At 44.3% G+C, this 16,314-nt stretch overlaps 1 protein-coding gene across 3 annotated transcripts in view; it reads left to right on the top strand.

The window, feature by feature from the left end:
* EGFL6 (EGF like domain multiple 6) overlaps nt 1-14,684 on the top strand; it is a 71,500-nt gene extending 56,816 nt beyond the window's left edge. For all 3 annotated transcript variants that reach the window (XM_045010395.1, XM_045010404.1, XM_045010386.1), the window contains 4 exons: nt 1,431-1,511; nt 3,297-3,383; nt 11,437-11,702; nt 13,579-14,684. In XM_045010395.1, coding sequence (XP_044866330.1) covers nt 1,431-1,511; nt 3,297-3,383; nt 11,437-11,702; nt 13,579-13,689 — 545 coding nt within the window. In that variant the 3' untranslated portion in view covers nt 13,690-14,684. The remainder of the gene's footprint in view (nt 1-1,430; nt 1,512-3,296; nt 3,384-11,436; nt 11,703-13,578) is intronic.
* Nucleotides 14,685-16,314: the final 1,630 nt, after the last annotated feature.

The raw sequence follows: 16,314 nt of genomic DNA, 5'->3' as shown, positions 1-16,314 counted from the left end.
TTTCGTGGGCTGAAATAAATTTGTTAGTCTCTAAGGTGCCACAAGTACTTCTGTTCTTTTTGCGGATACAGACTAACACGGCTGCTACTCTGAAACCTGTCAATATAATCCTGAGGCATGGATAAGCGATTTTATAATTTCTGTACCTCCTGTTATCTGGCAGCGTGAAGGAAACCTGAAATTCTCTTCACTATGCTGCATGTGTTCTGTGGATGACTAATGGACTCCTGCCTAGAGAACTGTCCAGCCAACACTGTTAATAAGCAATAATTCAAGGTTTTTTTCCCCCTTAAAGTGGTACATTCAAGCTCTTAATGTTATCATATATGCATCATTATATCCTCCATCACTGGAAGCTGAATTCTCTATCATGTCATTTGTGAGTAGTTGTACTGTTTCTGTGTAGAGAGCTCCATGCCACTTGTCTTCTACAATAGCACTGCTCCTCTTCTAGTAATCACTTAAAATAGTGCAAAACAACTACAGACTGTATCTCAAATTGTCAAAAATACTTATGGTACATCAGGCTGACAATCTGTTGAAAACAATCTCAGTTTTCCAGTTCCCCAGAGAGGTGTAGATCATGCAGGTTAAAGGGAGTTTGGCTCCATCTCTTGGTCTGATACTGAGGAAAGCACCGGGACTTGTTTGAGCACCCCCTGTTGGACAGTGTATGGAACAACATTGATATGGATAACAGAGAACACATCGCCTATCTCCAATGCTGCAGTAAACCTGCTCATTGATTCCAGACATCACAAAGAAGGCAGGGATATGGCCCTCCGTTCCCTCTGCACTAGCCAGCAGAGCCGGTCAGATTTGGAGGGGAGCACGCACTGTACCTTCTAACAGGTGGAGCCTCTGTAGATACAATGCCTCCTAGAGCTCCTACTCTGGCAGGGCACTTGCCACTGACCTAATGCAGGGCTGTACATTCAAAGCACAACTGAGCCTACAATGTTTTATGGCTTTGGTGAAATTTTTAACATCTTGAGTTTTCTATGGCTACTGTTTTTAATTTGCTGTCAAATCATGATGTCATTGACTTTGCTGTATCCCACAGCTTATGTGCTTTAATCACAGGGCTAAGCGTTGTGGCAAGAGGGGTTTGATCATGATGTCAAAAAAAATAGCATGTTCATGGATACTTGACTCTGTTGCTCTTTCGGCTCCAGGGTAAAATATAAGGTGGTGGTAGTTAGCAGTTTAGGCACATTTCATTTGATAGTTTGGTCAATATTAAAAGCTTGTTGTTTTTTTAAAGTTCAAAGTTGGTACTTAACTGGTGGCTAGATGTGTGGGTTTGTAGTGTTGCTGGTAAACATATTACATCATGAAACCTATATGATGGCAATTAATATGCTGAAACAGTTTAATTCTCTGCTCCCTGTAAATTATTTGGCACTGACAAGTTTGGGTTTTTTTATTAGTTCCTAAGGTTAAAGAAGCAGCTGCCTTTGGTCCTGTCCTGGCACAGAGAAAAGTTCCAGTATCAAACCCAGAACAGGAAGGTAAATTATTATTCTTTGCTACAGTATTGATTTTCTTCTGCAGTGTTTGTTTTCGTGGCACCCTTTTCCCCCCCTACCTCTCCTGTTTCAAACCAAGCTTCTGGCTGCAGAGAACACCGGTAGTGGCTGGGAATTATAATGCATGGCACTGCAACTTTGCAGTAGGCAGAACATAAAAAAAGATGGGAGGGACCTAGGGTCAACAGGACCCACTCTGTATGTGTCATAAACTGATCATGGTTGATTTGACCACCTGATTTTCACCTGTTCAGCACTCTTGAGGAAGGTGAAACCAACTATCCAGGCACCAGCACAGCAAGCAGGTGCTTGGGCTGGCCAAGGGAAAGGGGCGGCACGTACAGCTCTTCGGCAGCGGGGTCCCTCAGTCCCTCTCGGAGGGAAGGACCTGCCGCTGAATTGCCGCCGAAGAATGAAATGGCGGCAGTAGAGCTGCCGCCGATCGCAGCTTTTTTTTTTCTTTTTCTTTTTCTTTTCTTTTTTTTTTTTTTTTTTTTTTTGGCCGCTTGAGGAGGGAAAAACACTGGAGCCGACCCTGCAACTATCAATTACAAACATGATGTGGGCACATTGCGGACATCAGGAAGTTGAAGATATTTAAGGGCCTGATGCTGAGAGGTGTGGAGAAAGCTTAGACCCATGTGGTGGGCTAGAAGGGTTGCAGGGGGGCAACTACATACTAAGTGCTGCCACAGGTCTTGCTGCGTAGCTGGAGGAAAGGTCTCCTGTGGAGCTATTGAGCACTCAACGCAGTTACTTGGGCTGGGCAGCGGGTTGAGAATTTGGGGCTAGCTGAAGTTTGAGTGTCTTTCAAGGGTAGGATTTGAGTAAAAAATGACCCAGTGACATTTTACCAAATCTTAAAAATAACAAACATAAACCTACCCTTCTTTTTGTCTGAGAACAAGCATGAGACATTTCAGCCCAAAGGATAATATTTTTTTCCAGAAAGCTGTAATCATGTGAAAATGGGCATTTACAGTAATGATAAGCACCAGAGATAATGCCTTCTGAATCCTCTCTCTCAGCCCCATAATAAAGTACATTAAAAGAACTGGAATGGTTTAATTTAAAGCCACAAAAGTTAGGAAACTCAGAGGAATGGCTGATACACTATTCTGAATCTGGCCCATTGTTCTTGTATACTGCATTGTACAGTGCAGTAATTATTTCATTTCTTCTAATTTGTACAAATTACAAATACAGAACTAGAAAGTCTATGTTGTGTGACAAACAATATGGTCTTTTTAGTATGCCCTAAAAGTCAATAGATTAATGCTATTTCAAACCAAGTGTTGCGTGGGGAGAGAGTTACAAACTTAAGGGCCCCTCACAGAGGATGTCATGGCTCTCTTGTAAATGGAAAGAGCTGATCAAAACTGCAGCAGTATCCTATAACGAGAGAGGTAGTTTCTCAAAATGGCAGGTCCCAGGTCATGCAAGGCTTTCTAGCTCAAAACTAACACTTTAAACTGCACCAGGAAACCAGCAGTGAACAAAAAACAGCATGAAATCATGTGCAGGTGGGAGACTCTTGCAGTTACTAATCACTGCAGATGATATTAAGAATTAAGGTACGAATTGCTACATTAATTCTAAATGCTATACCTTTATGGGGTTTAATCCAGGTCCATACTATTTGAACGCAGATTTGGGATAATTTTATTATTAGCTATTCAAACATAACTTCATAACAGAGTCACATCATAATAAAGGGTATTGCCTTTTTTCTCTTTTTCCTCAAATGATGTTTTTCAAATTTTTCAGTTGATTGCAGCTTCAGTCAAGGGGTTTGTAACTGGAAACAAGATACTGACGATGACTTTGACTGGAATCCTGCCGATCGAGATAATGGTATTTAAAATACATACTGTTGCTAAAATTTAATTTTATAGTTTCTACATATGTACCAACTTTCAGCTTTCCCCAGGTGTGCTCCATCCCTGCTTTGCCCCAAGTCCCCACCCCCATTCTGTCTTTTCCCACAAGGCCCCACCTTTGTTCTGCCTCTTCTTGCCCTCACTGCACCCCTCCCCGCTCCTTCCCCTCAGCACCCCCTGCTCCTGTGCCTCCCGTCCACTGCCTAAGAGCTGACTGGCGGCAGACAGGAGGCACGGGGGAGAAAGGGGAGGAGCTGCTCAGTGAGGCCCACCAAACAGCTGATCAGGAGGTGGCTGGTAGGTGCTGAGCACCCACTATTTTTTTCCCATTGGTGCTCCAGCCCCGGAGCACCCATGGAGTTGACGCCTATGAGTTTCTAGTCCAAAAATAAGAAACTGGATGTAATTAGGTGTTGGAATTCCAATCAGTGTTTTAGGTTTGGTGGGGGAAAATGCAAAAAATTTAAAAAAAAAAATAGAAAGAGGAGGGTTTTTTGGATGGGTGGGAAGTTGTTTTAATCTATTTTGGGACAATGGATACTCCACAACCTATTTCAGCACAACTGAATTTAAAGTAAAGTAGTAAGAGAGACAAGGTCTAAAAGACAATCTGTACAGTATTAGAGATGTCAGTTGAGACTTTCCACAGACAGCTAGGGAATGGAACCACACATCTCCCCTTAATTTCAAGTTTATAGTCACGTTTATTGAAGACAAGTGACTGTGGTAACAGTTCAGAATTGCCAAACACTATAAGTTAAGAGAGCCAAGAGTAAGAGTATTCCACTCCTGACAGAGAGGTGATGGTAGGGTACTATTCAAAACCATATAACATATAACGAATATTATTCCAGACCCTGGTAACATGACAAAACATTCCGTGAGTGCTACATGTGATTATTGTTCTTGTATTCAGATAACAAAAAGTATGGCTGAAGACATTACCTAAAGTGGTTAGATATATTCTTGTTGTGATACAAAAAAATATTGCAGAAGGTATCGCAACAGCGACCAGCTCACACTGTTGATGTCCTGTTGCTCCATGTTATAGGGTCCTGCCCCAGAGCAAGCCCCACGTACACAGAAAGGTCGTGCTTGCCAGTGCATGTGGCTAGATTATGGTGCTGCTGGGCTTGGTGGAAGTTCTGGAACAGCCTTCCAAGGGGAGCAGTGGGGGCAAAAGACATATCTGGCTTCAAGACTAAGCTTGATAAGTTTATGGGGGGATGGTATGATGGGATTGCCTAATTTTGGCAATTAATTGATCTTTGACTATTAGCGAGAAATATGCCCAGTCGCCTGTGATGGGATGTTAGATGGGGTGGGATCTGAGTTACTACAGAGAATTCTTTCCTGGGCATCTGGCTGGTGAGTCTTGCCCACATGCTCAGGGTTTAGCTGATTGCCATATTTGAGGTCGGGAAGGAATTTTCCTCCAGGGCAGATTGGCAGAGGCCCTGGGGGTTTTTCACCTTCCTCTTCAGCATGGGGCACGGGTCATTTGCTGGAGGATTCTCTGCAACTTGAAGTCTTTAAACCACGATTTGAGGACTTCAATAGCTCAGACATAGGTTAGGGGTTTGAAAGAGGAGTGGGTGGGTGAGATTCTGTGGTCTGCGTTGTGCAGGAGTTCAGACTAGATGGTCATAATGGTCCCTTCTGACCTTAAAGTCTATGATTCTCTCTTGCAATGGCCTTTCTCTGTCTGGGGCTTCTGTGACCCAGCCCTTTGGCCAGGTCAGTCCCCTTCTAGGGTATCCAACTGCAGCTGTAACTGGCTTCTCTCAGCTGGCTTCTTCAAAGTCCCTTTGCCTGGCTCCCCTGGTCTGGCAACAAAGTCCTTCCAAATTGTTGTGTATTTGGTTGTCATGGTTTTTGTTGCTATGGCAACTGAGTTAGATTATTATGGGTTAGCTCAGCCAGTTTCAACCAGCTGAGTGAGCTCTCTGTATATCTGTAAATAAAATGGAGGTTTTGGTTAGCTGCCTGCTCTCTGGCCTCAAGTGATTGCTTCCTACACCGGCTGCCCCAAGGATATAACACTGGCGACGAGGGTGAGACTCGGTGCTGCTCCAGTAACAGAAGGAAGTAGAAGTTAAGGTAAAGAACAAACAAACAAAAAAAGCTGCTTGTTTGCACTGACTGTGAAAGTGAAACTAAAAATCATGGCTACTCTGACCAGGCCCCTGGAGCCTTTTGATGAGAATACAGAGCAGTGGCATGTGTATACTGAGCGTTTTGAGCTTTTTGGTATTGCAAATGACATTACAGAAGCGAAGAAGGTGCCAATATTCTTAACTGTTGTAGGGGCTAAAACCTACTCTCTGCTACGCAGTTTACTACACCCTGTTAAGCCTGAGACTAAATCTTACAGTGACATTGTGGAAATCCTGGGGTCTCATTTCTCCCCAAAACCACTGGTAATTGCTGAAAGATATAGGTTCCACAAAAGAGACCAAAAGGAAGATGAAACAGTTGTACAATTTGTAGCCATTTTAAAAAAGCTAGCAGAACACTGTGAATTTAAAGAGATGTTAAATGATGCCCTGCGTGACAGGTTAGTGTGTGGCCTCTGCAGTGAAGCTATACAGAAGCGCCTACTGACAGAGGCTCAGCTTACATTACAGAAGGCTGTTGATATTGCTGTCTCCATGGAACTGGCTACAAGGGAGGCACAATACATCGGTGCATCCCCTAGGGTGCAAAAAGTGTCACAAGAACTGACCCACAAAACGGTGCAGAGTCAAGAATGTTACCGCTGTGGTAAGCTGGGTCACCAGGCATCAGAATGCTGGTGTAAGGACCTGGTGTGTCGACACTGTGGCAAAAAGGGACACATTGAGTATGCCTGTAAACAAAAGAAAAAGAGGCCTGTGGTCTGGCCGACAAAAAGAGGAACCTTGCATACCCTAGAGCAGACCCAGGATGATCAAGGTGACACCTCCTCACAAGAGGAAGTGCCACTGCATGTTTTGTCTTTGGCAGCGAGCTCACATGAATACTGGGTAACCCCTTTATTGGAGGGCAAACCTATACGCATGGAACTAGACACCGGTGCAGCTGTCTCGCTGGTTCCTGAGACTGTGTATAAGGAAAAGCTACAGCATCTTCCGCTTAAGGCAACAAAAACTGTTCTGAAGACGTATACAGGTGAAGCTGTGCCCATGTTGGGCACTATTGATGTTAAGGTGGAGCTCAATGGACAGGCGGCTAAATTGCCACTGTTTGTGGTGAGAGGTGACTACCCAGCCTTAATGGGTAGGTCTTGGCTTGGGAAGATTCAACTGAACTGGGCAGAAGTGCACCGGATGACTAAAGAAGAAACCAGTCTAACCCCTATTCTAAGGAAACATGCTGCTGTTTTTGGAGATGATTTGGGAAGTATGAAGGGAATCACTGTGACATTGAACATTAAACCTGACAGTCCACCAAAATATCTGAAAGCCCGAACTGTGCCATATGCCATCAGGCCAAAAGTTGAAGCAGACCTGGAGCGCCTGGTCACCAATGGAGTCCTAATACCAGTTACCCATAGCTCATGGGCCACTCCTATCGTTCCAATCGTGAAGAAAGATGGCTCTCTCCGGATTTGCGGTGATTTTAAAGTCACTGTCAACCCAGTGTTGTGTGCAGAGCAATACCCGCTTCCCCGCATCGATGACCTCTTCGCAGGCCTGGCTGGGGGACAAAAGTTCAGTAAGATTGATCTGAGTCAAGCATATTTACAGATGCACGTCGATGAAAAGTCCCAAGAGCTGTTGACTATTGTGACTCATAAGGGGCTTTATCGATACTGTCGCCTACCCTTCGGAATAACATCTGCTCCCGCCCTGTTCCAGAGGGCTATGGACCAGATCTTGTGTGGCTTGTCAGGAGTTCAGTGCTATCTGGATGATATCCTGGTCACTGGAAGAAATGAAGAGGATCACTTAAAGAATTTAGAGGCTACCCTACAAAGACTGGAAGAGTATGGCCTGCGAGTTCGCAAAGACAAGTGTGAATTCTTCAAGCCCTCTGTTGAATATTTGGGACACATCATTGATTCTGCAGGTCTTCATAAGGCCCCTGCAAAAGTTAAAGCTATTGTGGAGGCTCCCCCACCTCGAAATGTAAGCCAGCTGCGCTCGTTTCTAGGACTCCTGAACTATTATGGAAAGTTCATCTCACAGTTAGCCACACTGCTAAAACCACTTCATGAGCTCCTTGGGCAGAACAAGGCCTGGAAGTGGACTGAAGCCTGTGATGTTGCGTTTAACAAAGCTAAGGATGCATTGCTAAATTCTGAAGTTCTAACGCACTTTGATCCATCCTTACCACTGCAATTGGCCTGTGATGCCTCCCCTTATGGAGTGGGAGCAGTCGTGTCACATATTATGCCTTCAGGAGAAGAGAGACCTATTGCTTTTGCTTCACGCACTCTAAGCAAAGCAGAAACTAACTACGCCCAAATCGAACGTGAGGCATTAGGAATTGTTTTTGGAATTCGGAAGTTTCATCAGTACCTGTTTGGGCGAAAATTTACTCTTCTCACAGACCATCGACCTCTGACATCAATTTTTGGACCCTACACAGGCATTCCCCCATTAGCTGCTTGTCGTATGCAACGTTGGGCATTGTTACTTTCAGCACACACATATGAAATCAAATATCGGAAATCCACTCTGCACGGCAATGCAGATGGCCTCTCAAGGTTGCCTTTGCCGGTCAAACACCAAGATAGTGCCCGAAAGGAAATCTTCTACTTTGAACAGGTAGAGAATACACCCATCACTGCTACTCAGATAAAGAAGGCAACTCGCGTTGACCCAGTATTGTCCCACATTATGGACCTGGTGATGCATGGAAAATCCCGACAGACCTCTCCGGTCTCATCCGACCTTGTTCCCTACATGTCCAAGCGGACGGAGTTATCGGTCCAATCTGGTTGTTTGTTGTGGGGGAGACGTGTCATTATTCCACCACCACTGAGATCACAAATGTTAGAACAGCTACATTCCGGTCACTGTGGAATAGTGCGCATGAAGGAAATTGCACGAAGCTATTTTTGGTGGCCTGGACTGGACAGCGCTATTGAAGAGAAGGCAAAAGCTTGTATGTCATGTCAGGGTGTGAGGAATGCACCCCAGTGGGCACCCCTACACCCATGGGACTGGCCTGAAAACCCGTGGCAACGTATTCACGTTGACTTTGCTGGCCCCCTTGAAGGAAGCATGTTCTTGGTGGCAATAGATGCCCATTCTAAATGGCCAGAAGTCTCTATAATGCAGTCCACTTCTGCAGAGAGTACTATCCAAAAACTACGAGGACTCTTTAGTCGTTTTGGTCTGCCAGAACAACTTGTGAGCGACAACGGACCGCAGTTCGTTTCTCAGGAGTTTCAAAATTTTATGAAGGCAAATGGGATACACCACATCACGTCAGCACCATATCATCCGTCCACCAACGGATTAGCTGAAAGATTTGTGCAGACAATGAAAAACGCTTTGAAATCAGCAAGGGGACAACACTCCATTCAAAAGTGTCTGGATACCTTTTTACTTTCCTACAGAAACACACCTCATGCTACGACCCACGCATCTCCGGCCTTTCTAATGATGGGACGACAGCTGCGCACTTGCTTTGATCTGCTGAAACCTTCTGAACCCCGACAAATTGTGCAACATCAGCAGCAATATCAAGTCATCAGACGGGCACCCAGAGCAAAAGATCGAACCTTTAGCCCGGGACAGCCAGTTTTGGCTCGGAATTATACTTCCAGAGCTAAATGGGTTCCGGCCACAGTCATCACTCAAACAGGACCTGTTTCCTACACAGTCCAGACTGCAGAGAATCTTACCTGGCGGCGACATGTAGATCAGCTGTTGCCAGGTCATGCCAGTCCTCAGGACCCATCTGCAGTTGAGGGGTCTGACTTCACCTCTTCTGGTGAGGGACCGAATCACGAGTCACCTGTTTCTGACTGTTCTCCTCCATTACTGCCGGCGGCTGAGATACCCCTTTGCCCAGCACGAGCTGATACCACCTCCTCACCTGTTCGTGCTGCGGACCCTGAGCCCCTAGTGCTTTCGGGTGCAATAACACCAGAAGTTCGCCGTAATCCACCTAGAGACAGAAGGCCTCCTCATCGGCTGGATCTTTAGCTAGGGCGAACCCACGGTTATGGGGCAAAATAATCCCCAGGGTTTAGCCGGGAATGGAGGCAGTCTACCCTCCTTCTCTAATCTAGTGTGTGTTTTATTTAGGGGATGTTCTTATTAGGGGGGGAGGAATATGTTGTGTATTTGGTTGTCATGGTTTTTGTTGCTATGGCAACTGAGTTAGATTATTATGGGTTAGCTCAGCCGGTTTCAACCAGCTGAGTGAGCTCTCTGTATATCTGTAAATAAAATGGAGGTTTTGGTTAGCTGCCTGCTCTCTGGCCTCAAGTGATTGCTTCCTACACCGGCTGCCCCAAGGATATAACACAAATCAAACAGAGTTTCACTCTCCTTTTGCAGAGCAGTAGGTCCCAGGGCTTGTCCCACAGCCCCTCAGTAGAACTCCAAAACTACAAACAAGATTAAACATTTCCTAACATCTTTCACCGCTCTCTAGGCTTGAGCCTCTCATCCCTTTTGGACTCCTCTTCAGCTCTCTGTTCCTTCTGAACACTGGCCCCAGGCCTGCCTCCCTGGGATCCTGTCCCCTTGTTCTGGGGCCCACCACAGGAATTAGTTCTTGTCCTGTGGCTTGGCTCTTCAGCCACAACCAAGCTCAACTGTTCACCACCACAGCCAGTCCCTGCCTGCTCAGCTTCCTCCCTTTTTAAGCCCTACACCCAGCTCAGGTGAGGCAGGATAAGGCTAATTATGCCTGGCTGGCTAGCCCCAGGGCCTCTTGGCTCTTAAACGGGCAGGATAGGCCACTCGGTATGTTTACCCTGAAATAAAAGACCCATGCCACAGCCATAACTGACTTGGGTCAGATGACTTGGGCACTCAGGCTGGGGGCTGTAAAATTGGTACGTAGCTGTTTGGGCTCAGGCTGGAACCCAGGCTCTGGGACCCTCTCCCCTCACAGGTCCCTGAGCTCGGGCTCCAGCCAGAGCCCAAATGTCTACATGGCAGTTTTATAGCCTTTCAGCCCAAGCCTCGTGAACCCGAGTCAGTTGACCCAAGCCATCTGGGGGGGGGGGGGTTTTAATTCCCTGTCACACACCACAATTTTCACTCTGGACATTCTCTTCCTTGTACTGATTGGCCATTTGGTCCAGCTATCTCCTGTGCTCCCCCTTACAGTCTCCTCACCTCAGCCTTTCTCCACTTGGCCTTCATATCCTCGTCCTTCCTTCTCTTCCTCTTTCCCCCTCACCCTGTTTCCCTTCCATGTCCCTTCTCCCTTCCTGTGCCTCCATCTAGCTAATTCCCTCCCAGGAACACCTCATCCCAAAACAATGGAACTAATATGATGTTTGCTCCCAATCAATCACTCTGTTTGCTTTGCTCCTGTGTTCAATCCATTTTCCCTATTTTTTGTCTGTCTCATCTATTTAGATTGTAAGCATTTTGGGACAGGGACTGTTAATTACTCTGTTCATACAGTGGCTAGCACAATCAAATTCCAATGTTGTTTGATCCTAGGTATTACCATAATAAATATAATCAATAATGTTAAGAAGGAGAATATGCAGAGTCACTCAAAACAAATTTTGGATGTTTCAGACTGTTTACAATACAGAGAGAGATTAACTGCTGTGCTGAGTCTTTATTTCCCTTGAAACATATAAGAAAACAAAATGCAAGTTTGTTCAAAGAATTGGTGTAAGTATAGACAAAAGATTAAGCTATCTAATCCATCCTTCTAGCTGTGCAGGATTGTTCCCTACTTAGTATATTTGATGCTGTTTTTTGTAGGCTAGATTTTAGTTATTTAAGTGATGAAACTTGTACTTATTATTGTCTTGGCAAACTGTTATTCAATTTACTAAGAAAAATATTTCACAAAACGCAACAAAACATACAAAGATGTCTGTTTCTTCCCCTCACAAGGTGATGGATATTATATGGCAGTTCCAGCCTTTGTGGGGCACAAAAAGAATGTTGGCCGTTTGAAACTTCTTCTGACTGACCTCAAGCCGAAGAGGAACTACTGTTTGATTTTCAGTTATCGCCTTGCTGGAGACAGGGTGGGGAAACTCAGAGTATTCCTGGGCAGCCACAGAAGTGCTCCTGCCTGGGAGCAGAGCAGAGGAAAAGATGAAAGGTGGAAGACTGGAAAAATAGAAATGCTTCAGGGAGCGGAGACTACTAAGAATGTAAGTAAAGACAGAAACCAATTACAATAACTAACACAATAGCTTGCATTTCATCCTCACTGATTTTTAAGCATCCTATAGACCGTTTTGTAGGTATACCAATTGCCAACTATAAAAGCCACCTCCAAGTTAGAAAATGGGAGCCATTCTATGCTAGCAACACAACCAAATAATTTCTAGGAGACAAAAGAAAGAATAATATTCTCTTGAAACTTCATCTTCATGGGCAATTTAACTAGAGAGAATTTAATTACCTGAGTTGCTCAGGATGTTAAGCATAAGAACCTTATCATTTTGTGAAAGTTCCATCAGATCTTTAATTATCATAACTAGTTGTAGCCTCTGATTTATGTCTCAGTGCAAAAAAAAGGTATAAATATGTGCACTGAGAGACTGATTTGTTACTTCCATCACAACTGTTTTTAAAGATTGAACTATGGCATAGGTGGTGAAGGATTAGAGCTTTCAGTCTGGCTTGCAACATTTCCTGATAATTTGATGGGGTGTGCAGAATGACCCTCATCATCAGATACCCTGGGTTTTGGATGTTTGCATTAATGCCCTTTAATCAGGGAGGGAGTGGGGAAGCTATCTAATGCAGATGCAATCCTCAGTGTTAGTCGACAGCCTGTATCCAGTGTGTGTTGACATGCTTACTAGTTTTGTCTCCTTTAGTTAAGTTCACGATACATGTGGTGGTGCCTCCACTCCTGATATTGCATACACACAGACTTGCTTCCTCCATGAGACACAAATACACTAGGGGCCAGATTCTCTGACCATATAAGCGGTGTTCTGTGCCAGACTGGAAGGGATGTGACTTTAAAGGTGAGTTTATCCCTCCTTTGCAGCTCCTAGTTCCTGGGGCTGGTGAGGAAATGGGATGGTCCTGGGAATTAGATAGATCAGCCCAAACCCCATATCTCCAAGGGGCTATTCTGGCAGCTGTGGATCATTGGAATACCCACCAGTCCCAATATGGACAGGAGATGGGTGGTGTAAAGTTATTTTTCCAGCCCTCACTACCTTGGGATTCCCTTATTTAAAAAAAAAAAAAAAAGAATCCAGAGTAGCCAATTAAGCCAGCTTTCCAGCTGCTTTGCCAAGCATGGGCCAGAACCTACTCCAAGAATTGCAACAGGTATAATTAAGGTTTCCTCTTGACACTTTATGGTCAGATTCTCATTTAGGTCATGGTCCCTTTACACAGCTTTGGAAGTGTAAAGGGCTTTAATGAGGACATTTCATCCCTGGCCACTTTAAGGCCCTTTTGCACTATCAGGACCTAAAATACTAAGACCCAGATCCTGAAAGGTATTTAGGCTTTTAATTTCAATTGATTTCAATGGAACTATTTTAGTAGAAGTTAGGAGCCTAAATACCTTTGAGAATCTGGGCTTAAATACCCTGTAGATAAGCACAAAGCAATATCTAAAATAAATATTTCACTCAATAACCAAACACACAAATAGAGGGCAAACTCACAATTGTAATGTCCGCAAAGAAAGGAATACACACAAACATCACATATCAGCAATTTATATATTTGTTACTTTATTATAATGTATTCTTAGTTTTTTGAGAGAGACAGCATTTTGTTTATACTACGACAATAGTAAATTCCATTATGATAATCAATTTGGGATTGTAGATTAACATAGAGGACAATCAATCTTGCTCTAGTTCAGATATTATCAGAGTTATAAAAAGATCAAGGATTTAAGTGGGTAAATCTTCCTAGATAGTGACAAAAATACAACTTTTAGTGGATACATCATCTCAAACTAGTTAAATAACTTTGTTTCCTCTTTAATAGTGGATAAATGTTCACATTTGCTACCTCCTCATAATTAATGCTTTTCCTTTCTTATATCAGATCATTTTTGAATCAGAACGAGGGAAGGGCAAAACTGGAGAAATTGGAGTGGACGCTGTAACTTTGGTTTCAGGCTTGTGCCCTAAGGATCTCTTGACAAGGGATAACTGAGCTTGTTATTTCTATTCCTATTTTAATATTTGCCTTACTAGTACTGTATTTTGTTACATCGTGACAGATGAAAATAAATCTGGAAAATATCTTGAACTTAATGCAATAATGCAAACTGACATGCACAAAGTGTGCAAAATACTTTTAAGCACACATTTTTCTATCTGATACGCTAGTACTTGCTTTGAGCCTAGGACTACTGTATTCTATAATTCAAGGTAAGGGTTTATAACGTATGGAGCTATTTGTCTTGCTTTTCTACAGTATGTATGCTTTGTTTACATAAAATTCCTTTTTAATGATGTCTTTATGGCTTATATTCCACTTTGTCCACTTCAAAGGAGCACAAAGCAGTATTTAAGAGAACTTTATTACCGCTAATAACATTTACATGACCCAAGAACAACTTTTTTCCCCTAAGTGCCTCAACTGTGATTATTAACAGTGATTATTAACAATATAACATTTTATCTCAAACTGTAATATTTATGTTTTTAAGTGTTTTTAGGAGATTCAATGGTCTTCACTGTGTTACCTCTTGTGTAGTCATTTATACCTCTGTAAAAAGGGTATCAAACCCTATATAGTGGCATGGCGCTCCTTCTGGTTGGGTGTGTCCACAGTTTTTTTTTAAATAGTCCCAGCCCTGGTATTGGGCCGTACCCCCAGGGCTTCCCCCCTGGAGGCAATGGTTTCACCCTCTTGATTGGCTCTGGCTCCAACTCTCCTGTTGGGCCTCTTAGCTTTTCAGATCTCCTTCTGGGGGTTTATCGCTGTCCAGTTGTAAGCCACTTCACCTAGTGGCCTAAGGGGGGGATCCAGGCCCACCCACTACTCTAGTTCCCAGCCACACACCGCCCTGTCCTTTTAACTAACTGCTTTCAGTTCCCTGGGCCACTTCGTCACAGCCCCAGCCAGGGCTGGCTCCAGAACCCAGCACGCCAAGCGCGCACTTGGGGCGGCATTTTGCCGGCAGGGCGGCAGGCAGCTCCGGCGGACCTGCCGCAGTCATGCCTGCAGGAGGTCCACCGGAGCCGTGGGACAGGTGGACCTGCCGCAGGCAGGACTGCGGAGGGTCCGCTGGTCCCGCGGCTCCGGTGGACCTCCCGCAGGCACGTCTGCAAGAGGTCCCCCGGAGCCGCGGGACCAGCGTGCTTGGGGCGGCCAAATTCCTAGAGCCGCCCCTGGCCCCAGCCTTCACCGATGCCTCACCCTTAGCTCAGGGGTCTTCTAAGTTCAGGCCCAGCAGCCAGCCAGGAGTTCTTCCTTGCTCCCCTGGTCCCTACCAGCAGTGAGCTGTCCATGATACTGCAGTTCCCTTTAGCCAGCCGGGAGCACCATTTGAACTCCACTAGCTGCAGCAAGGAACTGCCTTTCTCTGGCACTGAAGCTCCTTTTTATATGGCCCTCCAGGGCCCTGATTGCCTGCTCCCTGCAGCCTCTCTGATTGGCTGCTTCCCCCTACAGCCTCTCTAGCCCACTTGGAGGACCTCTTCCACTGCTCCTTTCCTGGGAGGGGTGTGACAGGACCCTGAGGCCTCCAGCAGGGGGCCTCTGGGCCTCATCCACGCAATCACAGCGTATTATTCTGATTTTTACATCCACATTGTGCTCACTTTGCACTGGTATGAGTGATTATACGAAGGTGCAAGGCAGTGAAGAAATCAGGCACAATGTATTTTTCAAGTGAAGTAATATTTTTGGTGGCTTCCCAGCATAAAAATGTGAAGTCTGTAATTTACATATCTAGAATATGTGACATCCATTTTCTCCTCCATTCGCATACTTATTTGCCACTAAATTGTTGGCAATTAACATGAGCATGGAGGAGAGAATATCTGATTTTGTTAGCTTGTGCAGATTTCTTACATTTTAATATGTAGCTCTAAAATCTGCTCTATAGTAAGGACAGAGGGAAGCAGTCTTTTCCTTAAATGGATGGAAACAAATTTCCAAGTGGAATCATGTATTTTATGTGTGTATTCATTGGTAATAAAATATGTGAAAAGTACACTTGTGTTGAGTAAGGTTACTGAGTCACAGATATTGCTGCTGGAAATAATCCTCATGTATTTCCTCTAATTTATAAATATCTACATTCATCTTTAAAAGTTTATACTTACATGAAAAAAGGAATGTCAAATGTTACACACAACCCCCCCCCCCAAACCAAAATGACCAAAAGATGATCTGTCACTGATGTCTAAGAAATCTGACAGAACACTAGTATCTTATTATATATATATACACACATTGTCTCCAGGGTCCACAGGAAGACTAAGCCCTTTCATAGTCCATTGTCTTTGCTAATGGGCCGTTAGCCCTGTCCGGCTTTTCCACTGTTGTACCTGAAGGGCTGGTTGGGGTTGACACCCAAAGTAGCATTTGTAATACAGGTACATAGTTAATATTCCTACCTTCAGGTACAGAAATTATACAGGCATACAAATTGGATATTCACATTCAGTAAATCATAACCTTTTCAATGATGTATCACATGAGCCATCTTGCGTAAAGTATATCTCAGTTAGGTCATTTATATCATAAGGATATTTTCATAAAGAATATGGAGAGAAACGTCACAATGGTATTGCACCCTTACTTCTGTGCTGTTGCCTGCAGAGC

Source organism: Mauremys mutica, chromosome 1 (assembly GCF_020497125.1).
Source record: "Mauremys mutica isolate MM-2020 ecotype Southern chromosome 1, ASM2049712v1, whole genome shotgun sequence".
NCBI lineage: Eukaryota > Metazoa > Chordata > Testudines > Geoemydidae > Mauremys > Mauremys mutica.
This window is presented reverse-complemented; position numbering and strand designations above follow the sequence as displayed.